The sequence below is a fragment of the Bos mutus genome, chromosome 28 (genome assembly GCF_027580195.1).
Source record: "Bos mutus isolate GX-2022 chromosome 28, NWIPB_WYAK_1.1, whole genome shotgun sequence".
Classification (NCBI taxonomy): Eukaryota; Metazoa; Chordata; class Mammalia; order Artiodactyla; family Bovidae; genus Bos; species Bos mutus.
The window spans coordinates 32,150,170-32,177,196 of NC_091644.1; the positions used below are offsets into that span (position 1 = coordinate 32,150,170).

Here is a 27,027-nt window from a genome sequence, read left to right on the forward strand (position 1 = left end):
CCTCCTGTCAGCCCTGGGTGCCCAGGTCCCCAAGTCTCGCTGCAGCTGGGTGTGGGCGTGGCTCCAGGGGCTGCTTATGATGTGCCTGCCAGGCTCGCCTAACCCACAGACACACCACCACTGGGGACCCACTGCCCTCCAGAGACCAGAGCCCTGTGTTCTTACGTCTGGGAGCAGAGGCAGCCTCCTCTCAGCACCATGGCCAGGGGCGCCTTCCAGCCAGCTCCTCAGGCGTCCTGGTGTCTCAGCTTCCCCAAGAACCCATTTTGTTTGTTCTTTAAGTTGCAAAAGAGTCAGTCGTGTCTGACTCCCAGGGACTGTAGCCCATGAGGCTCCTCTGTCCATGAGATTCTCCAGGCAAGAATACTGGAGTGGGTTCCCATTTCCTCCTCCACCAAGAACCCATAGTCAGGCTCAAAGGTGACAACACAGTCACCACCGCCCTGGTGTCCACACTGCACTGGATAACAGCTGACTGCACGCAGAGACTGGGCTAAGAGGGGATATCACGGATTTGTCTCTCTTTAAAAGTGCTAAAAACGCAAAGTGTCCTCCCCACTTTATGTAAAACACAACTAAGGCCAAAGGGTCGAGTAATGTGTCTAAGACCTCAGAGCTCGTCAGTGTGGCCCCTGGGCCTCAGGCCCAGCTCTGGCTTCTCTGCACTCTGGGCTGGAAGCCAAAAATGGTCCGTGGCCCCCCGACAGAAGAACCACTCTCATTGTGCATCTCAGCACAAACCGCCAGGGTATATAAGGGAATCAAATGGCTCGTCCCTGGGCCACGAGGGCCATCCCCAGATGTGGTGGCCTCAGGGGCCTCCCTCCTGACTTTGCTGGTTCCAATCACTCAGCAGCCCCCAGTCCCCGTAGCATTTCAGTCTCCTTAGCAAGCACACTGGAGGGCAGACAGGCAGAGGAGCGGCCTGGTCGGGCAGGAAGTGGTGTCTGAGGCTCCTGCACTGACCATAGGCCAAGACCATGCCCTGGAGGAGGAGGCTTGGGCTGACTCTCCCCACTTGGCAGGTCAGTCACTGAGTCCTGGGGCCAGGCTCCCCCGCAGATGCCTGAGAGGCCTCTCAGCGCCCCCACTCTCCAAGCCACAGACAGACTCCCCTCCCGGCTGCTGCCGCCATGGCCAAGCCCCCCACCTGCCAGTCTCTCTCGCCTGGGTGGGGACAGTGTTTCATCACGGGGCTCCTACCCAACAGGCTCCCCACCAGAGCGACCTGTGGAAATGAAGGCAGAACAGTGGCCTCCAGCCCTAGGGCGGTCCTACCCTCTGATAATAAAACTCACACTCCTTCTCAGGGCCTCCCCCCAGACTTCGTCCTCTAGCACTTGGGGCCTCCGCAGGAGCGATCTCAGGAGGGTACAGAGTGGCCTGCCCTTTTCTTGGAGCCTAACAGCCCAGATCTCACTCATTTAAATCAGCACGCATCCTTCTCCACCCTGCTTCACACTCTCTGCCCCACCCCTGCCTTCTGCCCTCCCTGAAAGGCAGCTCGGTGGAGGTAGAGGACGACTGGAAGCTCACAGGGTCCTCCTAGCGGGCAAGGGTGCAATAGCCCCGGGGGCCCTGCACCCTCTGTCCCCGCCATCCCTTCCCCAGCTGCCCTGGACCAGAGGATACCCACAGGGCTCCCTGGAAGGGCTGCCTCCCTGGCCCTGCTGCCACCTGGAGAACCTCACCGGGATCTTGAAGGTGTCCACCGAGACCTGGTTCTCCATGGAGTCCAGAGAGGGCCGGCGGGCGCCAGACGAGGAGTAGCTGACCGGGAAGGCTTGGGCGGGCCGGCGGAAGGTCATCTCGGCCGAGGCAATGGGCGGCTTGTGGGCGTTCTTGTGGTAGCGGTGGATGCAGAAGGTGGACAGCAGCACAGACACGATGAAGGAGAAGAGCACGGCCGCCGTGATCACTGTGCGGCACAGCTCATCACACAGGGAGTCTGCGGGCAGGCGGGGGCCGTGAGAGAAGACACCCCGGGAGAGGGACCCCCAACTCCCAACCGAGCCACGCCTGTGACAGCCAGGAAGTGGCTGCTGTGACTGACTGTGAGCTGCCTGCCAACCCTCCGGACCCATGGCAGGTACTGTTCGTATGTTTTTGCTACAGGAGACTGTTATTGCCCTTTTCTGGAAGGAATGAGCACTCATAAGCAGCCTGCCTGAGGTCACACACCAGAGGTTGTGCACCCCTGCACCCCACCACCCCCGACCCTGGAATGCTGCACTGAAGCCAGAGGCCCAGGGGCTTTGAGGGTGGGAGGAGAAGCTCTTCTCCTGCGCTCCTAATATCGTCTGTATTTTCTTTATGTTCGATATATACTGGAGAGGAAAGACAAGTAGCCCAGGATCTGGGCTGTGCAATGACCACTCAAATGCCAGAAAAGCTCCCCATGTGTTCAGTGGGGCCCCCCTGTTCTAGAAGAAGCACCTGGAAGCTGCTGGGAGGGGGGACCCAGCTGGCCAATGCCACAGGCCCAGAAAAGGCTTTACACAGGGACAGTCTGAGGAGATGCTGAGTTATTTGGTGGAAGAACTAATTTTTCAGTCCAATCTTTATTATAGAACTTGAGGCCAGGGAATTCTTTGGTGGTCCAGCGGTTAGTACAGGGAGCTTTCACTGCCGTGGCCAAGATTCAATCCTTGGTTGGGGAACTAAGATCCTACAAGCCTTGCAAAAAAAAAAAAAAGGAACTTCAAGCCACAAGGCGGTCTTAGTAGCCCTGAGCCAGCTCCTTGTCTGCACACATGGGGGAACCAAGACCCCAGGGAAGGAGAAGTTCTCCTAGGTATCTCTTCCTTCCTGCAATCTTCTCCCTCGCTCCCTGGAGGCTCAGGGAGGCACGGGGATCCCAGCCAGCTGTGCCATCCCCCTCCCCCCAACGCACCCTGGCTGTCCTCTGGCTCGCAGAAGCACTTCTTCTCCTCAGGGAAGCAGTTGCAGATACCGAAGCCAGCTTTAATCCCCCGGCGCTCCCCAGGCTCGTGCCCACCAATGATGCTGCCGCCCCCTGAGGACAGACATCACCCACTCAGCAGCCCACTCTCAGCCTCCAGGGGGACCTGGCCAGCCAGGACCACCAGACAGGGTCATGAGAGGCCCCTTCCCACCTGATGTCAGCACTCTCAGGCCCAGGAAGCACAGTGAGCTCAGAAGTCTGGGTCACCCTGGGCAGGAGCCTCAGCATGCATGCGTGTGTGCTAAGTTGCTTCAGTCATGTCAACTCTTTGCAACACTATGGACTGTAGCCCACCAAGCTCCTCTGTCCATGAGATTCTCCAGGCAGAAATACTGGAGTGGGTCACCAGGCCCTTCTTCAGGGGATCTTACCGATCCAGGGATCAAACCCGCGCATCTCCTGCATTGGCAGGTGGGTTTCTTTACCACTAGCGCCATCTGGGAAGCCCCAGTCGCAGCATGATGGGCCTCCAAACCAGCTCCCTGGCCGCATTGGGCGAGAGGAGGAACCTGCAGGCTGCCCTGGGCCCTGGCCAAGGTCCACACTTGGTTACTTTTCAGAAGCAGAAAAGGGGTAGTGGGGGCAGCTGGGAGTCAGCAAAACAAGGGACAGGGAGTCATGGACAGGAGTTGGCCAGGGAAACACTGGAGAATGTGGGTCAAGCCGGCAAGCTCTAGTTTTGGGGGAGGAGCGCCTTTATTCAAACAAAATGTTAGGAAAGGGTTCTGCACTCAAAACCCAGGAACTCGGCTGGTCTGGCCGAAGTGCAGGTGAGAGTCGTTACTCCCCACCCATCCAGGCTCCTGCTCGCTCAGGCTCATGGTGCAGACTCCTCAGGTTGCTTACGGAGGCAGTCCTGGGGGCAGATGTTGGGGTCTCTGCTCTCCACGGCGTCACAGTGGCCATCGGGGCAGGTCCTGATGCTGGGGGAGCAGGTGGAGAAGTTCCTGGTGATCCCTACAACACAGAGCGGGCAGGTATGACCACAAAGGAGCAGCTGCCCTGTTTGGACTGCAGGGCCAGGAGGGTCGCACCCCAGGGCCTTCCAGGTCAACCCTGTACCCCACCCCATCCCCTACAAGGAAAAGCAAACTGAGATCTGAGCAAAGAAGAACCACACACAGAGCCCCACTAGCGGGGCATGCCTGAGGTGCAGGGCAGCCAGGATGGTGAGGGCCGGAGGAGCCAGGCAGTCCCAGAGCTGTGCCAGGGAGACCAGACGAGGCTGGGACCCTCTCTAGGCCGCAGTGTGGGTGGAACCCTCTGATTGGCGGACCCAGCTGGCAGCCAGCCACTGTCCACACCCAAGCCTGCTCAGGTCCCTCCTATTTGGGTCCACGTCCCCTGGACTGGGACTTCCCGGGTACAGCCTCTCTGAAGACCATTTTGGATATTTTGAATTATTTTAAGGTTTGTGTTTTCATGAAGTAAAGCCAACTACAAATGACATGTCAACAGTGTAGCCTACCTTAATTCCTCCACTTCTTGGACGCACAGTAATATTACCAAGAGATCTTCGAAAAGGGTCTGTGAACTATGTGTCTAAAAGCATTGGGTGAATGGGGGGAAGAGTGGGGAGAAGGGATATTCAGGGAGTTTGGGATATACATGTACACATGCTATATTTAAAATAACCAAAAAGAACCTACTGTATGGCACATGGAACTCTGCTCAATATTCTAAAAAAAGCCTCAATGGAAAAAAAATTTGAAAAAGAATATATACATGTGTATGTATAACTGAATCACTGTGCTGTAGACTGGGAACTAACACAACCTTCTTCATGAACTATGCTCCAATATAACATAAAAAGTTCAAAAAAAGAAGGCATTGGGTGAATACAGTGGCTCAGATAGTAAAGAGTCTGCCTGCAATGCTGGAGACCTGGGTTCAATCTCTGTCTGGCTTGGGACGATCCCTGGAGAAGGAACTGGCTACCACTCCAGCATTCTTGTCAGAAGATTCCATGGACAGAGGAGCCTGGCGGGCTGTAGTCCACGGAGTCGCAAAGAGTCAGACACGAGTGAGCGACTAACACTTTAACTTTCACATTCACAACTGCATGTGTATCTATGTGTACATGGGTAGAGAAATGGATATACTCATATTAATTACCATCTGGTTTGGGCACCAATACAGAAATTCAGAATTTTAGAATAAAGTAAAAAAAAAACACACACATCTCAACTTTGGCCCCAACCTTCTCAAGTCTAGAGCAAGTTCAGGCTCAGGCGCCTGTGATGCCATCGGTGATAAACAGTTGGAAAGTTCCCTGCTCCCTGCGCTTGTGACCATCGTCTCTCGGCATCAGTAGCCATGGCAGGGACCGAGCACAGGGGAAGACTCGATGGGCAGGGGTGGGAGGTGTCGCAGAGGCTGGCAGGGCCCGCACGCACAGACCCCACTCCCACTCAGCCCTCATCACGCTCCCCACCGCCTGCTCTGCCCAGGGCCTACCTTTGCCGTCTCCCTGTCTCCACTCGCACCTGCCCGTCAGAGAGCCCAGGCCGCCGCATTCCTCACATTCGGGCCGCCTCTTGCTGACCGCGCAGGACAGGGGACAGCCAGGCTCCTCAGGCACGTCTAGGGGTGGCAGAAAGCAGTCACAGGGGGCCAGCCTGCCACGGGCACCCATGGGTGCAGGCAGCACTGGCTGAGCTGTCCCCACAAGTTGAGCCCAGAGGGGAGGCAGTCACTAAACTCTGGGGCTGCGGGGTAGTGAGGGGGCTGCTGGGGGAGGGGTGGCATCGCAGTCACACAGCGGGGCAGCTAGGGGGCTGAGTATGGAGTGGGGATGGGAGGTGGCCAGACTCAGCCAGGGACACACAGGACACCCGGTTAAACTTGAACTTCAGAGAACAGTGAATACCTGCTTTGCATAAACACGGCCCTAACATCACAGGGACATAGGGGAGTTTGTCTTCTAACACACTGCAAAGGCTACATGAGACATACTCACACCACAAAAATTGCTTGTTGTTTACCTGAAACTCACACTCCACCCGAATCCTATATTGTACCTGGCAGCCCTAAAACGAGTGCACAGGTAGGACCTGCTGACAGACTCGATGGGCAGCAGGGGCCACCCACAACGCTGTCATTCTGAACTAAACCGTGTCACACCTCTCCCCGTCATCCTTCTAGCGCAGCTGGGCGCTGTTTTCTCATCTTACAGAGAAGGAGGCTCAAGGAAGCCCACCAGTCAGTGATGGGGTACAGGACCGCACCCTTCTACAGGGACAGCCTGAGGCTCTGCCACACCCCGTCCACCCCGACCCTTCCCGCAGCCCGGGCACTCACATATCCCTTCCACGCTAACGAGCAGCGGGGCCTGGGCTTGCTGGCGGGTTGGTTTCTCGGCGGCCACCACCGTGTACTGGAGCTGGGCACACTCAGGCCGCTGCAGGGCCTCCATGTCATTCACGAACAGGGTCCCCGAGGTGTCCTCAGCCGAGGTGACCATCCCCAGGGCGCTGCAGTTGGCGCTGGAGGGCTGCAGCCTGTACTGCACTTGGATGCCACTGAACTCCTGGCAGTTTTCCACGCAGACTTTCCCGATCTAGGCATGGGATCAGGGAACCCTTAGCCGGGTGGCTGGACCACCTGGGACAGTGGCTGGAGGGGCTCCGTGCCAGCTTGAGTCCCAGGACAGTTTCCCACTCAGCCCAGAGATGGCGGCCCCCAATCTTCCCATCCTCCAGGCCCCTGGAGTCTTTAGACCCATCTGCCTGCCTGGCCTGGCCCTGCCCAGGCCATGACACCACCCTTCACTCCTGTTCCTGGGAGGCGGAGGTGGAAAGAACACAGGGTTCCAAGCTTTGGTTTAGGGACTGGCCCTCCAGGGAGGCGCTTGCCGGCTTGCCCGGCTCACCCCTCACTTGCTTCCTCATTCGAGCACAAAGGCAGCCTGGATGCCTCCCACACACCTCCCTCTCCTCTGGGCAGGCCCGTCGTGCTCTGGGGACCACTAGGGTCCATCCTTAGTGTCCTGTCCGGGTCACCTGCCTGGTCAGTCAGAGCACGGCACTTGGGCCACAGTTCACACAGCAGGGTTACTGTCCCACCCAGGACCCGCAGCCTCCTAAGACTTGGGCCGGAACCCCTGAGAGAGAAGGGATACTTCTCTAGGGATGCCTCATGGCCGCAGTGGTCACTGGGGCCTGGAACTCTCCTTTTCCCTCCCTCACCACCCAAGTTGGAGTTAGGGTTGCTGGGGCTTGAGATCAGAAGCTCTGACTAGTCAGGGCTGAGGGCTGGGGGACTGGAGGCAGGCAGAGGGCCCCCTGCCTGCAGCCACAGGCCCTTGCTCAGGCCCAGGGCAGAGCCAGGCTCCACCAAGCCCACTCCTGATACGACAACAAAACCACCTCCTGGGCTCCGAGCACTTCCTTGTACACAGCAGGTTCACTTCCACTTTCTCCTGTGATCCTCAAGATTGCCTGAAGTCACCACCTTCAATTTATAATCATGAATACTAAGCGGGGGCGGGGGGGGGGGTGGGGAGCTGGTGAGAGACTGCAGTGTGTGTAAGGCCGGGATGGGACTCAGGTCCCTGCACCCTCCTGAGTCCAGGCTCAGGGAAAGACTTAGTGGGCAGGGCTGGGGGGCATCGCAGAGGTTGGCAGGGCCTGCCCTCCCAGACGCCACTCCCACTCAGCCCTCATCACCCTCCCCACTGCCTGGCTCTGCCTGGCAATGCCTGTGCCCACCTCAGCCCCCCTGGACACCCCTCAGGCTCCTCTGCTTCATCACCTCTCACCACCCTTGCCCTCTGCCTCCAGGAAAGGCCTGGCAGGGGTGGCAAGTGGGGAGTCTGGCTGTGCCCAAGAGTGGGACTCTTCTTGTGCTGGGTCCTGAGTGGCTGCCAGGAGTGGAGAGGGCATGGGAACCAACCACAGAAACTGGCAGAGCCGCTGTCCTATGTAGGAGATGACCCTAAATGGGACATTCTAAAGGGGACATGGCCACAGCTATGCGATTAGGAGAATGCAGTATGTTAAGTCATATGCTTCCCGTAACTGCAAGTAAACTTTAAAAAGTGCTTCAGAGAAACATTCTAGACAGAACTGCACCAAAACGTTAAACACTGGCTGATATGAGGAAACGAAATCGCTCCTGTCTATCCTTTATACCCTTCTGACGAATTCTTACTACTTTTCCTTTTTTCCCCCTACTATTAATCACTATTTTCTGATGACAAATGCAAAATAAGCTCTAGCAAGCAGACTTGCAGGAAAGAAGTAGAAGCACTCCCTGTCTTTCCCTGCTGCTGCTGCTAAGTCGCTTCAGTCGTGTCCGACTCTGTGCGACCCCATAGACCGCAGCCCACCAGGCTCCCCAGTCCCTGTGATTCTCTAGGCAAGAACACTGGAGTGGGTTGCCATTTCCTTCTCCAGTGCATGAAACTGAAAAGTGAAAGTGAAGTCGCTCAGTCGTGTCCGACTCTATCGACCCCATGGACTGCAGCCCACCAGGCTCCTCAGTTCATGGGATTTTCTAGGCAAGAGTACTGGAGTGGGGTGCCATTGCCTTTTCCGCTTTCCCTGCAGAGGTCTCCACTAATGCCTGTGTTTGCACACTTGGAAATTTCCGGCAACGAAGACTTGGTTTTGAACATATGGAGCCACCTGAGACCAATACTTCTGCAAAGTACTTTTTCCCACTTCATTCACCCTCAGGAACGTCTTTTCAAGTTGGCACAGATTTACCTGGCACTGCTCTTTCATTAGTAAAAACTGCAAAAATGCCGAGAAGGGAGAGGCCAAAGAGGGGCCCACAAAGCCCCCCAGCCCCTCTCACGACTGCTCCATTCTCCCACAGCCTTAGCCTCCCTGGCTCTGTGCCTGTTGCTCCCCAGGGACACTCTTTGTACTCAGGGAGGGGGTGTCCACATATGTCCCCCATGTGACCCCCATCCTGGGGGTCCCTGCTCCTCCATTCCCCTCCCTAGGTTGGCAAGAGGCCAGGGGCTCACCTGGGCGAATCGGTGGGCCCGCCTGCTCACGGAGAAGGAGTAGGCGCTGGGCAGGCGCAGGCTGACGGGCAGCACGGACACGTTGAAGTGGAGGAGGACGACACCCTCCCCTGGGCCCTGGAAGTCTGAGTCGTTGACCAGCACGGCCAGCTGCACAGCCCAGCTCTCCGAGATGGGGAGGCTCCGGTTGAGAACCAGCTCTGCAGGTGGAGACATGTGATGATGGGCAGGGGCCCTGCCGAGGGTGGAGACCACTGCCCCACGCTGCTGCACATCTCCCCTGCAAAGCATTCCCTGGACACATGGGCATATGTGTGTCAACAGGTACTTCTACCCACACAGTACACAAACAACAGACCTGGCAGGAGGCACTAAGGTTGAACTATTTTAAACATGAGTCACTGTGCTGAGCTGAGCCCAGAAGACCCTCCTCAGCTGGGAGGTAACCTCAGCGAGGTGTGTGTGTGTGTGCGCCTGTGTATAAGGAAGATGCATGTCGGGGGCAAGCACACACAGGTAAAGACCCACCACCACCACCATCACCACCATCACCACCTTCAAGATCCTAGGAAGACTGTCCTGGCCCCTGAGCACTTATTGCAACAGCACCAGCCTCCTGTGGACCCTCAGATTCCACAGGCCTCAAGCACCCGGGAGCTTCCACACTCCTAAGCAGCCACCATGTGCCAAGGCTAAGATCCCCATTTAGTGGAGCACAAAGGAGGCGAGGATCTCTGGGAGCACATGGCACAGAGTGAGTGTGCAGGGGCAAGGATGACATTTTCCCTCGCACAGAACAGAGGTCATCAGAGGCTTGGTGAGGAAGGAGAAGACGGGAAACAGGATCAGGCCAGGCAGAAAGGGGTACAGGCACCAGTGATCCTGGGCTCCCCAGAAGCAGGCCCCCAAACAAAGATGCAAGCACAAGGGGCATATTTGCAAGGTGATCCTACAAAATACAGGCAGGAGGGCAGGCGAGGGAGGCGGGGTTTGGCAACTGATGAGGACACCCCATCCTGCAGGTGAGCCCTGGGGGCACATGGTGCTTAGGCCTGAGGGTGGGCACGTTTCAGAAGCCAGACGGGATAGTCATCCCAGAACCCTCCAATTTGAGGGCACAGAGCTGCTACTGGACATCAATTCCTGTCAGCAGAGAGTTTCTGGTGGGGGGTCAAGGATCCCTGAGCACTTGGGCACCTAGGAGGTGGCACAGCTGGTGCCAGGGGCCAGAGGGAGATAGGTGTTGCAGTGAGCCCTGGTGTGGTCAGCACAGGGTAGTGTGGTTGGGTCCTGCCAGGGTCGGCCTCGGGCTTGAGGCAGTTCAGGGAGAAAGGACGGCCTGTAAACACCCACCAAGGTGGCCAAGGTGAGCCCAGCAGAGACAAAGGCTGGGAAGAGGGTTGGAAGGGGTGGCCACCTGGGCTGAGAGGGCCAGGATAGGTGTTTACGTGTGCAGGGTGCTGCCCTGCCCACGGAGAGCGGGCTGCCAGTTCCCCAGGGGGCCTCGTCAGGCCACACTGCTCCCCTCTTACTGTAGTCATGCACGGTTGCCCTCACAAAGCTGCCGTTGGCCTGGGCCAAGGTCTCATTGGGCGCGTGCTCCACTCGGAAGGTCCGGAGGGCCTTGGGGTCCCCAGAGAGCAGCGTGTTCGTGTACCGTCTCAGGAGCTCCCCGGAGGCTGGCACCACGTCTGCATCGAAGACACGTAACGTGGCTACCACTGTGCCCTGCAAAGAATACGGGGGCCAGTCAGGGCCCCGAAAGCCAGAGCCCATAGGAGGGCACGTGCCCCACAGGTCGATCACGTGTGTGCGGTCAGAGCTGGCTTCAGGGTCAGACTGACCAGGATTCGAGCTGCAAGGGGCCCCCAGCCAGTATGCTTGTCACCCTTCCTGGGCCACTGCACCTCACCTTTGCAACAGGTGCGATGGCATCTCCAGACTTCCCATGATTATTGGTTAGAACAGACGCCCTGGTGCTCTGTGGAAGACCTCATTCAGGTCCCCACAGTGCAGAGTGGTCACCCCCACTCTCCTTCGAGGAAGCTGGGCCCCGCACAGTGGATAAGTTAGCTCAGTGTCATGGAGTGACAGACGACAGAGCTGGGACCTAAGCACAGTGTCCACCAGTGTCTCTCCTAAAGCTTCTTCTGTACCCCAGGCTGGATGGGGTCATGAGGGGCTTTCTGAGTAAAGTCACAGGTCATCTCTGCTCTCACTACTGACCAGGCTCCACAGTGTCACCATGGAGTTGCCCTGCAAGGCTCATGAGACATTTCCCTACGCCATGTGCTTTCCTCCTGCCCATCCATCCACCAAACCTGCTCCCGGGGTGCCCAGAGAAGCAGGCAACCACTGCATATCCGACTCCGACCCTCCCCTTGCTCCCGCCAGCCTGCCGGCTGCAGGAGAGCCCAGGGCCCAGCAGGTGGTAGTCACGCTCCGCCTGCGCGGGCCAGAGGAAGACGGGACACGATGGGCGGGGCGGCGCAGGGACATCCCTGTCAGGTCCACTGGCCTGTCTTCCTCCACTCCGGGGTACCTTCCCTGAACTCACTGGCCCTCCCTTGAGGGGCCGACAGCCCGAAGAAGGGAAAGCCCTCCTGCAGATGTCCTCTCCGTCTCCTTGGGGCAGCGCGCCCCGCCTGTGCAGCAGCACAGTTGCGCCCCTCTGATGTGAGCCCTGCCGGATGACTCAGAGGCTGGGCACCCCTACCCCCAACCCCACCGGCACCCCAGCCCCTCCCCTCACCCTCCTCCCGGGGCAGGGATCAGCTCGGTGCCAGTGGGGCTGGTCCTCTCTCCTCCTCAGCTGTCCTGGAAACCAACAAAACCCCGACAGACAGACTGATGGACAAATGAAAGACGAATAACTAGAGTGGTCAGCCACATGACTGGATGGCTAGATGGACAGCTGAATAGACCAAGGAACAAATGACGAATGGAGGGACCCAGATGCCCAACAGAGAGACGACAGACACTAGACGAGCACCAGACAAACGCATAGGCACCTCCTTCCGCTTGAACTCCACCACGGCGCTGGCGCTGTCGACGCCCCCGAGGAAGGTGGGCGCAGAGTCGTCCTCGTCGTACACGGTCACGGGGAAGGGCACCATCACCTCCTCCTCGCGCGCGCCCACGCGAACCGTGCACGCGGCCACCAGCTCATACTTCTCCCGCTGCTCGCGGTCCAGGGCCCAGCGCGTGCTCACCTCCAGGCTGTCCGGATCGCAGCGGAAAGGCAGACTCTCACCTGAGCACCAAGCAGACCAGCAACCCCGGGATGACCCCGAGCTGCGGGGAGGGCGAGCTGCCTTCCTCAGGGGCCCACAGGAGAGGAGACAGAGCTGGGGTGCATGCTGGCCCTGCGCCGTGACCCCTGTTCAGCTCCACAGTGGAGCACAGCCTCCAAGCACAGTTTGCAGTGAAGACACTGCTCTGAGCATCACTGTGCCTGCAGCCTGCACCGGTGCTGATAGGGAAGAGAGGGAACCAGGAGGTCTGCCTCAGGTCCTCAACCTGATCACCTAGGAGAGGCACACCCCTTCACACACCCTGCCTGCCTCCTCTATGGCGAGGGCTGGCACCAGTCAGGCTGCAGCCCAGAGATCCAGCTCCTAGCGTTTGCTGGTTTTCGAAAAACTGTTAGGAATTTCCTTAACTATGGAAGCAAGACATGCTCATTTTAGAGAATGTGAGAAAAAAGCCACAATTCCACCACTTGAAAACCAACATGGGGGACATGTGGTGTGATTTCATGTTAACACACAAATATTTCTGACTGTCTGGTTTGGATCCCTGCCCTATACACCTGCAGGCTGCGTGGCCTGAGGCTGATGGTTCTTGTCTCTTTGTGCTTCAGTTTCCTCGCCAGAAGACGAAGTGAAGTGAAAGTTGCTCAGTCGTGTCTGACTCTTTGCGACCCCATGGACTATACAGTCCATGGAATTCTCCAGGCCAGAATATTGGAGTGGGTAGCCGTTCCCCTCTCCAGGCGGGGGGGTCTTTCCAACCCAGGGATCGAACCCAGGTCTCCTGCACTGCAGGCGGATTCTCTATCAGCTGAGCCACCAGGGAAGCCCCAGAAGATGAGATGCTGTGTGTATTCGTCACCAGACACTGCCAAAAGTTCAATGACTCACTGCAACGTGATGAGGGGAGGACCAGTAATAACAACATACTCTTCAACCCAAGCCTGTCCCGGAATTCGTCCTCCAGAAACGACCCAGAAAGGGGGAAAAGCTGAAGGCTTGAAGGTGAACAGTGACCACCCCATAGCCAACCTCAGGAGGGTTGTCAACTCCACTTGGTGGAAAAATCACATCAAAGCCCATATTACATGTGAATTACACGTTTCCCTCTATTGATTATGGTTACAAAAACAGCTTTTATTTTTCTTTTAAGTGAAAAAGGCAGCACACTAAAGCATAAGCTTTGGGGACAATTTTGTACAAAGACATCCATCCTTGTTGCAGGATAAATGAAAGGATGCTGGGAATGTGAGTGACTACTTTCCTTACACTACTGAGGTTTCGTCTAACATTATGACCATGTGTGGGTGCCATCAACCTGGTGGGAATCCAGGCTTCATTTCCTAGCCGACCAGCATAGTAAGTGTCCCCTTTAAGTCCCCTTTAAACTGTCTAATGGCACCTCACACATGGCGGCTCAGTTGCCTTATCTCATCTCCACTCGAATCCAGTGCCCTTCCCCTACCCCATATCCATATGGCCTCCCCAGGGCCATCGTATGTTAGGACCATCTTGTGACAAGGTCCACTGTCCTTACAGTGGCTCAGGTGGAATCCTGGAACCAAGGTTTGTCCCTTTGTGAATCTCTCAACACCCCACATTCAACTCCCCAGGAAATCTTGCTGGATCTTCCTGCAAAAACATGCCAGGAGCCTTCCTGCTTCTTGTGGCCTAAAGGCTTCCACCCTCAACCCCAGTCCTCATCCTCTCACTCAAGGATTTCTCCTGCCTCTTAATTGTTTTCCTGCTTCCTCCAAACCACTCACCCCAAATCATTTCTCACACATCAGCCAGACAAACCTTTTAAAGGGAAGTTATATCCTGTCAATGACACCCTCCCCTCCACCCCTGCAAATACCTTCTATGGGTCCCTAGTCCCCTTACCAGGAAGTCCTGCCCCTTCCCTTGAATTTTTCTGCCCTCAGCAGCCTCTGCCCTCCCTTCCAGCTACAATTCCCCCTTGGCACTTTCAAAAGAGCTCGCCCTGCTTGCTGGGCACCCTCCTTTACCTTGCTCCAGCCACCTGACTTGGGACAGTGGTCTCCACCACTCTATGCCCTCTCAGCTTTACCTCCAACTAGTCTCTTCAGAGGCCACCCAATGTCCTTAGCACCCTTGTGGGCTCCACCTGCTATGGGCGTGGAAGGTCCAGACAGGCGGGATTTGGGCCTGAATTGTTCACTGTTTCATCCTTGGTCCCTAGAACCATGCCTGGCCTGTGGCCTGCATACATGAGATACACACGGACCTCTGAATGAATGGGTGATGGGGTGGTGCAGAGTCAACTTGGACAGCTCATGTAGAGGAACCACAGCGCTGTGCCTGGCACTCGGCAGGCATCGAGGAAGGCTCCATGCGGCTGGCACTCACCTCCCAGGAGCCTGTAGGCCACGCTGACGTTGGGGCAGAGGAACTGCACGGGCAGCAGGCGGAACTGGTGGAAGGTGCCGGGGGGCCTGTTCTCCCGGATGCGGAAGGACAGGCCTGACTCGGGGAAGCAGAGCTCCCGGGGTTTGAGGGCGCCGCAAGCTGGGAAGGAGGCATTGATGACGGAGAAGTACACACGGGCACAGCCCGGCCACTGGCACTCGCCCTCACGAACGGACGCGGGTGACAGGAAGACCCGGAGATAGACGGTAAGCAGTGGGAAGCCGCCGTCTGCAGAGAGACAAGTCAGGCCCCGCTGGGGCATCAGCCACACCTGCCCAGCTGGGACCTGAATGGGGAGAGGGCAGGAGCTCGGGGCCGGTGCAAAGCCTAGCCCTCACCAAGGCCCGCAGGGCTCTGCTGGGCACCCCGCCCTGGCCCCCACCTCCTGCTTGCCCCCTACGGCCCTGGACTTGGGATCTTGCAGCCTCAGGGCCCTGTGGCTCTGCTCCCTTGTCCTCACAGGCCCACCTCTCTGGTTATTCCAAGACTCAGTTCAAATACCCTTCCTCAGAGAGGTGCCCTGAGCCCTGGGTCTAAGACGGAGTGCTTCCCCAAGGTGGGCTCTTGGCACCTCAGGCGACCTCCTTTCCCTCCCTCACCCACTGCCCCAAGCACTTTCTTTCTTTTCTCACTTTTAAAAACACTACAGGGGTGGGATTGGGTGGGAGGTGGGAGAGAGGTTCAAGAGGGAGGGGACATATGTATACCTGTGGCTGATTCATTGTGATGTATGGCAGAAGCCAACACAATATTGTAATTATCCCTCAATTAAAAATAAATAAAAATAAAATACTTATTCTATTTTTGCCCATGTTGCTGCTTGTGGGATCTTAGTTCCCTGACCAGGGACTGACCCCAGGATCTCAACAATGAAAGTGCAGAGTCCTAACCACTGGACCCCCAGGGAATACCATGCCACCCCTGCATAGACACCGACTTCCCCAGAGAGGGGATTTCTGGCAAGTTCCATCATGGAGGCACTATAGCAACCCCCCTCCAACCCGTCTGGATCTCAGCTGGGGCAGGGGCTCTTCCTGGGCCTTCTATCTCAGCCCTAGGGAAGTGTCCCCGCCTCACATCTGCTCCTCCCATATGTATCAGTCCTCTGCTTCTTCCTAGCCTGTCCTCTGTTGCTCCAGTCCCCTGCTGTGATTAATAATTCTCCATATAAACTTTCTCTGTTCTAATTACCGTGACTTCTCTCCTGACTTGAGCTGGCAGGTGCATGGGGCCACTCTCTAATTATGAACAGAACACGCCTCCTATCAAACTCAGACCCTCGGCAAATTCCACTCTGGCAGTACTGTTCCCAGCACTCACAGGAGTTCGGGGCTGGCGTGAGGGTCCAGGGAGGCCCTGTCTATGGAGCAGGAGGTGGGGTTGTGACCACCACTTGGTGCCACAAGGCAGCACTCTGCTCCACAAACACTCTCCTCCCAGTGCCAGGGCACATGTGGGCTTCACTCCAGCTTGGACCCCTGCTCTGAGGAGCCGGCCAGGCCTTCCTCCTGCTCCACTTTCCTCCCTGGCACCAGGCCCCCGTCCTCACCAGGTGCCAAGGGCAGCCTGCTGCTGATGGCAAGGTGGGTTCTCCGTGCAAACAGCTGCTTCTCCACCAAGTTCCAGATCATCCACTAAATCAAGATCTTGGGACTTTTCTAGCCTTTCTTAACTCTTCTCTCACAACCCCACATCTCTGTTAATCCAACTGGAAAAGACATTTGGAGCCATCATGGAGAGAGCCCCTCAAGTTCTACACATAAGTTCTCCAAAATGCCAACAGCCTCAGAAGGCCTGAGGGTCATCAGTGGTCCTCAAGCTCATCCTGGCTCCCTCACAGGCTGGACAAAGAAGACAGGCCAGCACCATCTCACTCCCTGGGAGCTGTGTGATGGGCGCTAAGGAGGGACAAGGAGAGGGCAGGGCGGGGTGTGGGCAGTGAGGCGTGTGGGGGTGGGGTCAGGGCCGCCCCCTTACTGCGGATGTTGAGCTTCTCCCAGGAGCTGTGGTCCAGACTCTGGTTAAGGTAGAGAAGCCCCGTGTCCTCCTGGATGCGGACCCAGTCGTTCTCGTGCAGCCGCGTGCGGTAGGCGCCGTAGAGGTGCTGGCCCAGGCGGAAGCTGGGCACCTCCTCCGGCACGTCCTGCAGGGCGTGGACATAGAGCAGGGGCGTGCCGGCCGGCTGGTCCACGTATAGCTTCTCCCAGTAAGCATCCCTGGAGAAGTAGAGTCCCAGCGGGGCTGTGGGAGGCAGGGAAACACGTGAGGGAGGGAGGGATGACCACGGTGACCGTGATGGCAGAGCCCAGCAGCCCTCCCAGGCAGATCAGCTTTCCCAGCGGCTTGACTTCACATTTTAGCAATAGCTTCCTTGTGGGCCAAAAAAGAAAACCTCACTAATTTAAAATTCTGATCTAAGTAGGTCTTTCTCATCTGTAGTCCTAAGAACATCAACACACAGTTATCTGTATAGCTAAACACTAGCTGCAAATACACTGCTTTAAAACACAAAGAGAAGGAAGTGAGGAAGCATAAACAGCTACAAAATCATCCTCAATTACCCAAGATAGATAAGCACGTAAGCCACTCGGCTTTCACCCAGGCTTCTGCTCACATCACCTGGAGCCAGAGTTTTCAAGTGTACAAGACGCTGCCAGACAAGCAGAGCAGGCAGGGGTCCCCAAAGATGAACTAGAGTACTTTATAAGTAACAACGTGTATGCGTGCTAAGTTGCTTCAGTTGTGTCCGACTCTTTGTAACCCTATGCACTATAGCCCTCCAGGCTCCTCTGTCCTTGGAGTTCTCCAGACAAGAATACTGGAGTGGGTTGCCACACCCTCCTCTAAGAGATCTTACTGACCCAGAGATCGAACCTGCATCGCTTACACCTCCTGCATTGGCAGGTGGGTTCTTTACCACTTGTGCCACCTGGGAAGCCCCTATAAGGAACAAAATCTTCATCTAAAGTCAAACATGCTTCTACCATAGTACCGAAAAATTCCACTCCATTTTTCTGAGAAAAATGAAAACATATGTCCGTCAAGTGACTTGTTCACAAATGCTGGGGTTATTCACAGAGCCAAGAACTGGAAAGAACCCAGATGTGCTCCAGCAGGTGATCAGATAACAAACCTCGGTCCATCACACCATGGAACTCTATGCAGTCAGGACGGGGCACAAACTATTGATACACACGACAGCCTGGACACATCTCTTAGACATCCTGCCAAGTAGAAGGAACAGCACAAAAGAATCACATGGCACTGTTCCAGATTGATTTTAGGTGACAGAAAATCAGCCCTGGGTGTTCACTGGAAGAACTGATGCTAAAGCTGAAACTCCAGTACTTCGACCACCTCATGTGAAGAGGTGACTCATTGGAAAAGACCCTGATGCTGGGAGGGATTGGGGGCAGGAGAAGAAGGGGACGACAGAGGATGAGATGGCTGGATGGCATCACCGACTCGATGGACATGAGTTTGAGTGAACTCTGGGAGTTGGTGATGGACAGGGAGGCCTGGCGTGCTGCGATTCATGGGGTCGCAAAGAGTAGGCCATGACTGAGCGACTGAACTGAACTGAACCAGCTGGGGGTGGGAGGGGCAACAGACTAGAAAAGCAGGGGGCACATTTTGGGAAACATACAGGCTTCATATCCTGATGGGGTCACACAGGCACATCCATTTGTCAACAACATACAGCCAAGATTTCTGCGTTTCAGCCTATGTAAATGTGGCCTAAATTGATCACTGAGGGGCTGTGGGAGAGCTGTAAAATGCCATGAGGAAGAGGGGTGCTGACCATGGCCACGCTGGGTGAACCCAAGGACTGCTCAGCCTACTACTCTCTTGACTTGGTGTAGGTTCAACATTTTGCATCATAAAAAGTTATTTTTAAATAGTAAGAAGTTTTAAAAAGATGGATAAATGGGCAGGCAATGCTTAAAAAAACGACTGAAAACCTGCCAACATTCTCTACAAAGCACAAAAAATACTACCGCACAAAACAAACATGAGAAACATTGTACTTGTGTGTAAGTACAAGTTCTCTTTTCAATCAATTTGTTTCCACATACATTCTGCTTCTCTTGCAGCCACCAGGGTGAGTGGTTGGTCCGCTCGGCACAGTGGAAGACACCCTGGGGCTGCCTGGGTCCTCGAAGACACACTTGTGTGTGGGCAACAAGTGCCGAGTGGAGTCAGGTGAGGAGAACAGGTTAAGACCTTTTGGATCCCAAAGTGGCGAAACAGTAAGAAAACTGGAAGGTTGCCAGCACTGTGCCAGGTTTCCCAAGGATGACTTCAAAGGCAACCCGGCTGGGAATGCCAACTTGGAGGGAAGTGTGCATTGATTGGGTTCCGCCCACCCAGAGTGGGTGCTGCCCTGCCGGACAGGCCTGGACCACGGAGCCAGCAGGAGAGGGAGGGAACAGGAAGAGAAACGGAGAGAGACGGAAGGAGGGAAAAGACAAAGGAGGGTAAGGAGTAAGGGGTAGAGGATGCAGGCGAGAGATGCTCTGGCCAGTAGTCAAAGGTCTGGCCCTGCACACCCGGGACTAAAGACAGAGATGGAAGGAAGGGGCTGCAGGCACAGCGCTGACCTATTAGACCTTTGGAAAACTGCTCCCTAGGAGTGCTGTCCCTGGAGTGGGACCCAGAATCACTGGGCCTCTTCAGGTGAGGTGTTGGGAAGGGCAGCTGGACTTCAAGGAGCTGGCACTGTGCCCAAGTTGGGCTCTGCACTGGGGCCTTCCTGCCCCACCACCTCTTGAGGGAGGGGATCCACCCAGAGCATCATGCTGCCTGCCGTCCAAGGGGGTGGCAGTTCCAGGAGCCCCAGAATAAGTCACCCTGAGGAACTCTGGGGAGGGAGCACGGAGACCTGACTTCCCCTGCCAGGGGTCTCACTGGTAGAGACCACGACAGGAGCCGCCCACACATGGCTGGATGCCACCCTCCTGTCCCACAGCCTCCCAACTGGCCACAAGGACATGGGCTTCCTCTCAGATGCACTCAGGATGCTCATTTCTTTTGGATTTAGTAGCCAACTCTCAGAGAAGGCAATGGCACCCCACTCCAGTACTCTTGCCTGGAAAATCCCATGGATGGAGAAGTCTAGAGGGCTGCAGTCCATGGGGTGGCTAAAAGTCGGACACGACTGAGCGACTTCCCTTTCACTTTTCACTTTCATGCATTGGAGAAGGAAACGGCAACCCACTCCAGTGTTCTTGCCCGGAGGATCCCAGGGACGGCGGAGCCTGGTGGGCTGCAGTCTTTGGGTCGCACAGAGTCGGACACGACTGAGCAACTCAGCAGCAGCAGCAGCCAACTCTAGCAGGGATGGCTGGCAGCTCAGAGAACTGTGTCAGCCCTAAATGGCCTCAAGACTGGCCTTGTCCCTGCTTCTGTGAAAGGGCGGCCAATGGCACCAGCTCGGAGCAGGCCTTTTGCAAGCTGGGCAGAGTGATGGGCCGCAGCTGACAGATCGATCCTCCTGCACAGCTAGGATTCACTCCACTGGCTCACGCTTCCTGAAAAGTACATACACTTCTACAGAGGACCCTACAGCATTGCTCATCACTGCTCTTGTGACAAAGGCAGGAGTGCCCCTGTGGTGTTTCCTCAGCCAACGGGAGGGAAGGGGCAGCCGCAGAGAGGCTCCCCACCTGTAATGCACTGGAACCCCACTGCACTGCCTGGTAGAGTAATAACCCTGGGTCTTCCCTCCTCACAGAAACCAGAAGGGCTCCCAGTGCACAGCAGCCCCCTGTCCCGCCCCAGTAAGGCCAGATCTGGGAAGGCAGATTCAAAGTGGGGGTCAACACCAGACCCAGCCCTGCTGCCCCAAGACAAGTGCCTGATTCATAAGCAGCAGCCTGGCTTCCTTTCCCTCCAACGCTCCATGAAGTTTGCAAGTCAGAGGGTCTTGGGGGAGCTCTGGAGTGGGCTGTGGGGGGCTGGGGAAGGGGCGGGGAAGATAATGCTCACCCCCGTGGACAGGAAGAGGAGTGGCTTGCTTTTCCCTCCACTGCCACCTTCTCCAGAGGACCTGGCCCGCCGCATCTGCCCACCCTGCCTCTCAAAGGTACAGAGTGGGGTGAGCGTGGCCAGGTGGACCCACACAGCGCGAGGCCAGGCCCCGTGCACATGTGACCCTCCACTTTCTTGCAGCCCCAGACGGAGCTGCTGATGGGATCACTGCTTTGCAAGCAGGCACCGGGGCAGGACAGGAAGAAAGCTGTTTGTATGGTCGAGGGCACACGCATAGCCAGCCAGGGGATTGGGATTCGGAAGGCCGTCTTTCCAGCGGCACAGACCTCACCAGCCTGCTCAACCCCATGTCCCACAGTCTGGAACCCACGGTTACTGTGCCCACCCTCCATCCCCACCCCAAGCCCTGAGTGGTGACTGCAAGTCAGGGATGCTGGCCTGCAGAAGAAAGCAGTCCCTGAGGGCACACCGTCTCTCGGGAAGCTTGACTTTCTGGCCATAAAGAGAATGAGAGATTTCCCAGTGGCTTGACAGGGTGGTGGCCTGGTGGCAGTCCAGGCTCGTGACACCATGCTGGATGGAAAGGAGGCTCGGCTGGGGCTGGTGCTGCCAGCCTCTTCCTCATCCTGGCAGAAAGGTGAGCACCAACCACTAGCAATCTGAGATGCTGCCTGCAGGGCCCCAACCCCAGAGCTGCAGGAGACTCGGCTGGTGGGGAGGGGGGTGAGCCCAGGGTGCGTCCCCCAGATGGCACGCAGCAGAGGGCAGCCTGTGTCTCCCAGCCTGCCTGGCCACCAGCTCTCCTTGGTGTGCCAGAGCTCTCTGTGGAGAAGTGAGGTCTGCAATCTGGTCCCCGGAGTACTGGGAAGGATACCGTGGGATGCCTGCACCCACATCAGAGGAGTATCATGACTTCTGCCTCCTTATTCTCTCAGGATATAACCCCTGTGGCCTTGGTCAGCTGTGCAAGAACCGGCAGCCCTGGGAGCCACACGTGGCGGGGGGACCTTGCAGATGGGTCTTCTAAGGGGGTGAGATGCTCACTCCACCTGCCAGGTAGCGAGGAGCAGATCCAGATGGGGCTCCTCCCTTTGGGCCCCCTTGAGCACATGTACTTTCAATGGTCGGGGGGCTGGGAGGTGCCTGAGCTCCAGGCAGCCCCCACCTCCGAGCTGGTCGAGTCCCCACCACACAGACCTCACGTGCGGGATGACAGCACTGCCTGCTCTCATCTCTGAGCCAGGTCCTACGGGATCCATGTGAGGCCTGGTCTGTTGCTGCCAAAAGGGATTTGTGGGTTGGGCGTTGATTGTGAACAGAAACAGTCTTAAATGCACTTAAAATGCTTCCCAGGTGGTCCCTGCTCAGGGCATGGCCGCCTTAATGCTCCTCCTTGTCACAGACACTTTTAGATGGAAAAACACATGGTCCAAGTCAGGGAATGAGGGTGTGGGTGCAGGCAGGGCTGGCCTCAGGTGGGTGTAGCCTGGGGAGACCACAGGTCCCCATGCTTGGTTTAATGCTTTCCTGTCATTGTCCTAAAATAATTCATAATTCTAGAACAATCCGCATGCCATGCTGGGCCCCACAAATGATGGGGCCAACCCCAGGGGGTGAAGGAGAAGAGCCCGGAATGGGCCATCAGAGGTGTCCAGTTTCCTGGGCTGTGCAGCCTTTGTAGAGTTCTGGCCTCCTCTGGGCCTCGCTTTCTCTGACTGTGAACAAGAGAAGGGCAGGCTAGGGAGAGAAGGAGCTGGGGCAGGTGCAGACAGACCTCACCTTTGCACAGGTACACACAGTATGAAGTTCTCACTTCCGATTTATAATCATTGGGCAAACCCCTTCACTGCCCCAGTAAACAGGTAAGAACACAGAGGCTGGGAGGTGAGAAGCCTTCCCAGGACCAAACAGCTGGAGGTTGGGCATCTTGGGGTTTGGTACGATGACTAACAAAGCAGCGATGGGACTCAGGACCAGGGCAAACGCCATCCCCTCTGGGAAGCCCCAGGCCCCGCCAGCTGACCACCCCTCCCTGCTGGCACCGTTTTGCCAGGAAGGGCTTCTTGACCAACCTCTGATGAGAGTCTCCCCTGGAACTTGGGGCAGGTCGACACAGCAGGACTTGCAAAACCTGTCCCACCCACGCCTTCTACCCATGAATGCTGCTGGGTGACAGGGTCCTCCCCCCACACTTAGTCTCACGTTTCTGCCTCGACAGGTGTGGCCAGCACCACCTGGGGTTCTGGCCCCTCAAGTTGCTCTGGCATCACACCAGGGAGTGAGGAGCTGGGCTTTGCTCTCACAGGAGCGGGAGGGACCCACACTGCTCATGACATACCTGCCAAAGGCCCAGGCTGCTGCTCGCATTTGCAGAGACCCCAGGCCCCCTTCATGGCCTGTGTGTGTATGTGCATGAGTGTGTATGTGCGTGAGTGTGTATGCACAAGTATGCAACAGGAGAGAGAGACAGGCACGTGGCCCAAGATCCCATCGCTCCCACCCCTGCCGGAGAAGATGTGCAGCTAATGGTCAGTGAGGACAACGGGCTGTCCTGCTCCAAGCAGGGCCTCCTCCAGCATCTTTACAAGCAGAGCCATCAGGCACGGATGGTCTCATTCAGCGCACGCAGTCATCAGCCTTTTGGTATCCTGGAAAGGCAGTCTTCAATGTTCCACACCTGGCTGGATGTGTCATTTACTCACATTTGTATGCAGAGAGAAGCAGGCCCAAGTCTCTACTTCACTTTCACTCATTCAACCATCCACAAGCTCAGCCCCATGTGAACACTCACACGTGCACTCCTACCCACACCGGTCACACTCGCACACATTCTCAGACCTACACAGATGCTGTGAGCCCCCTCCTGTGCGGTAGAGGACCATGCAGGTGGACTAGCGTTTCTGGTTGTCATCCCTCACTTCTGCAGCTCAGGGTGTGGGGACATCCTGCATGCTCCTCCTCAGTCCACGCCAAATGCACGCAGCCCCTTGGTGCTAGTGTAGCCCACGCCCTTGCCCTGTGATCATGTCCCACAGCCCCCAGATGCACTCATTGACAGCCTCTGCACACCAGCCTCAGCTCTCCCGTGTACTGGAGGGTCACCTCCCGCTGGCCCCAAGGCTGCAGACCAGTCCTGGCCCCTGCAACCCAGCGAACTTCTCAACATGCAGTGAGCTGTGACCCTACTCTGGGAAGGGAGCCCCTTCCCCGAGTTCCCGCCCTCTGCCTCCAGGTGGTCCACAGAGCTTTCCTACACTCATCACTGCCAATCAACTCTTATGTTAACCTTGTCTGGTCCAGTCGTTGTGTGGGTGTCTCTGGATTGGACCCAGACTGATACACACATCTCTCTTACACTTAGCATCTCACATGCACGTTCTCTCACACTGTTGCAGACCCACTCCCACCTCCCCCATCCTCTTGCTCATTTAGTAAGACATACCGAGCCTACCAGCCCTGACTGCAGGCTCACCTCACCAGTGCCCCCTGGTCAGCCCTGGCCATGAGAGGCCATGCACAGCTTCCCTGAGGTTCCTTCCAACTCCTTGCTACCCTCAACAGAGGATGTGCTGCCAGTCTGACCATACCAGCCCAGATCCAGGCAGGTGCTTCCTAACTGGGCTGCTGCTGCTACTGCTAAGTCACTTCAGTTGTGTCTGACTCTGTGTGACCCCATAGATGGCAGCCACCAGGCTCCCCCATCCCTGGGATTCTCCAGGCAAGAACACTGGAGTGGGTTGCCATTTCCTTCTCCAATGCAGGAAGTGAAAAGTGAAAGTGAAGTCGCTCAGCCGTGTCCGACTCTTCGAGACCCCATGGACTGCAGCCTGCCAGGCTCCTCCATCCATGGGATTTTCCAGGCAAGAGTACTGGAGTGGGGTGCCATTGCCTTCTCCGTCCTAACTGGGCACCCTTGACTAATCAGAGTGAGTGGCAGTCACTGTAGTCATCCTACACAAGGCCCCGGACAACGAATGTCCTAGGACTGCAATGTAAAAGCCACAATTTGGGGCTCTCAAGAAAAAAACACACGACGAGATAGTCTGATCTAAGAATGGAGTGGGGTGACCATAGTACCCACATCTGTGTGCAAGGCAGTACCTTCCCACAAAATCCACTCACCGGGCAGCCCTGCTCCTGCCTGTGACGAGCACCAGATCCTGCAGATGACAGCTTTATTATGGCCCAGCACAATCTCCTTAACAGACGGTTTCCTAATGCCATCATCTTCGCTGCAAACAGGAAGCAGGCCTCATGGACTCCTCCCCAGGGACGGCCCCTCTCCCTGAGGGCCAGCTGTCCCTGTGGGGGGTCCCCCCAGCCCCACCGCCCAGACAACAACTTTTGGCACCATTACCCTCTCCTCGTCCACCCCACGCCCCTCCTCTCATATCCTGTTCACGTTTTCTCTTTATTCTAGTTGAATATTTGATATGTACAAACAGTATATTTTGCAGAACATTTATGTCAAAATAGTATTCTGCAACAGACACTCACGATCCCACGGACAACTTAACTGGACATTTAGCAACGGTGCTGCCCCCTCACACCCCCCCTTCCACCTCATCCACTCACAGCAAACATGAATCTGGGTCTGTGTTTTCCTTGCCCTTCTTTTTAAATCACTTTTACCTCATTCTTGAAAGGCACTTCTGGGCAGAGAATTCTGTGTGTGCAAGAGTGCTCAGTCATGTCCAACTCTTTTGGGACCCCATGGACTGTAGCCTGCCAGGCTCCTCTGTCCATGGAATTTTCCAGGCAAGAATATCTGGAGTGAGTTGCCATTTTCTCCTCCAGGGGGATCTTCCCGACCCAGGGACTGAACTTGCATCTCCTGCACTGGCAGGCAGATCCTTCAGCAACTGCACCAACTGGGAAGCCCACTTGGGAAGCCCTGAGACTTCTACAGGTCAGTTATTCTGTCCTTCAAAAGCACGATTCCGCTGCCCTGCTTCTGAGCGCTCTGTACTCGCTCTAATGGTCCCTTCTTCGTTCTCTCTTCCCTCTGGTTGCTTCAGGACCTCCTGTGTTCGGAGCTCTCCTATTTCACTCTGATGAGCCAGCCTGCTCGCCCCCATGTGGGTTTCCTCCGTCTCAGCTTATCTTCTAGGTGTTCTCTCCAGAGTCTCCTTAGCACAGGGCAGCCAGTCCCACAGCTTGAACGGCTGCCTCTGGGCCAAGAACTGCCACGCTCACCAGCCCTGACCTCCTCCCGAGGACCAGAGACATCCCTACCAACTCGCTCCACCCTCTCCCTCATCTCAGCTCAGCTTAGGGACCACTTAGCCTCCCTGAGCCCACTCTTTTTTTTTTTTGGCTGTACTGGATCTTAGCTGTGGCATGCAAGATTTAAGTTCCCCGACCAGGACTGAAGCCAGGCCTCCTGCTTCGGGAGCACAGAGTCTTAGTCACCAGACCACCAGGGAAGTCCCTCCTTGAGACCACTCTTGACCCCAGAGGCGCCTTGCCCCAGAGCAGCCAGGGTCAGTCAGATCAGGTCACCATCTGCCTGAAAGAACTGTCTGAAGGAACAAGCTAGTGAGCGAAACAACAAATGATCTAGGAAGGAACAAACTAATATGTAAATGGTTTCATGGACAGAGTGGCAGGGAGTGGGCGGGAGGGTAACGGCTGGGCAAATTTGGAAAACAGTGAGAATTTGGGACAGGAGAGGGGGTAGGGGATCAGAGAGGTGGGTGAGATCACCTTGGCCCAGACCCCTGGCTTGGTCTGACAGGCACTGGGAGCCACAGCTGGGTGGCCAGTGGCAGGATGAGCCCAATGCAGCCTCGCGGATGCCCCCTGCCCTGGGCAAAATGCTCATGAGGCTCGCGTGGGGCACACAGCGCCCTCTAGTGCACAACCTGCCTGGGTGAGACCAGAGTTGGCATTGAGCAAACAAGCCCTGAGGACAGCAAAGAACGAAATCACTGACCACGGCTCAGGAAATGACGACCCGGTAACTGAGGAACACTGCCAACAGGGAGACGTTAGGCAGAACGGCACACGTGTGCACACACACACACACACGTGCGTGCACTCACAAGCAGGGTCACCCTGTAGGACGCTCCACAAACCCTACAATCTCCATGTTTTGTCGCAGGTGGAGGCTAGTTTTGCAAGGGATTGTAATGTAATTTCTGCTTTTTAGGAGAAAAGCACAGATCAGGAGAGCCTGTGCCTATGAGCGCAGAGCGAGCCCCGCAGGCTAGCCCCACTGTGGGCGTAAGTGGGACTGGTGGGATGCTCCGTTCCTCCTGTGTGTGGCCATAAAACCATCACCACCATCACCACCATTACACAACCCCAATCACCACCCCAGCTACACCGTGACCACTATTGTCCCCACATCCACCATCACCTTCACCCCCCACCTACACAGCATCACCACCACCATCACTAACTTCCCCTGAACT

The 27,027-nt window shown here is 56.4% G+C and overlaps 1 protein-coding gene across 1 annotated transcript in view; it reads right to left on the bottom strand.

The window, feature by feature from the left end:
* RET (ret proto-oncogene) overlaps positions 1 to 27,027 on the bottom strand; it is a 57,061-nt gene that overhangs the window by 15,961 nt on the left and 14,073 nt on the right. The window contains exons 2-11 of the mRNA XM_005906264.2: positions 16,598 to 16,861; positions 14,561 to 14,848; positions 11,951 to 12,192; positions 10,472 to 10,667; positions 8,940 to 9,139; positions 6,266 to 6,524; positions 5,423 to 5,548; positions 3,812 to 3,922; positions 2,894 to 3,016; positions 1,692 to 1,948 (exon numbers count right to left, since the gene is read on the bottom strand). Of these exons, the coding sequence (XP_005906326.2) occupies positions 1,692 to 1,948; positions 2,894 to 3,016; positions 3,812 to 3,922; positions 5,423 to 5,548; positions 6,266 to 6,524; positions 8,940 to 9,139; positions 10,472 to 10,667; positions 11,951 to 12,192; positions 14,561 to 14,848; positions 16,598 to 16,861 (2,066 nt within the window). The remainder of the gene's footprint in view (positions 1 to 1,691; positions 1,949 to 2,893; positions 3,017 to 3,811; positions 3,923 to 5,422; positions 5,549 to 6,265; positions 6,525 to 8,939; positions 9,140 to 10,471; positions 10,668 to 11,950; positions 12,193 to 14,560; positions 14,849 to 16,597; positions 16,862 to 27,027) is intronic.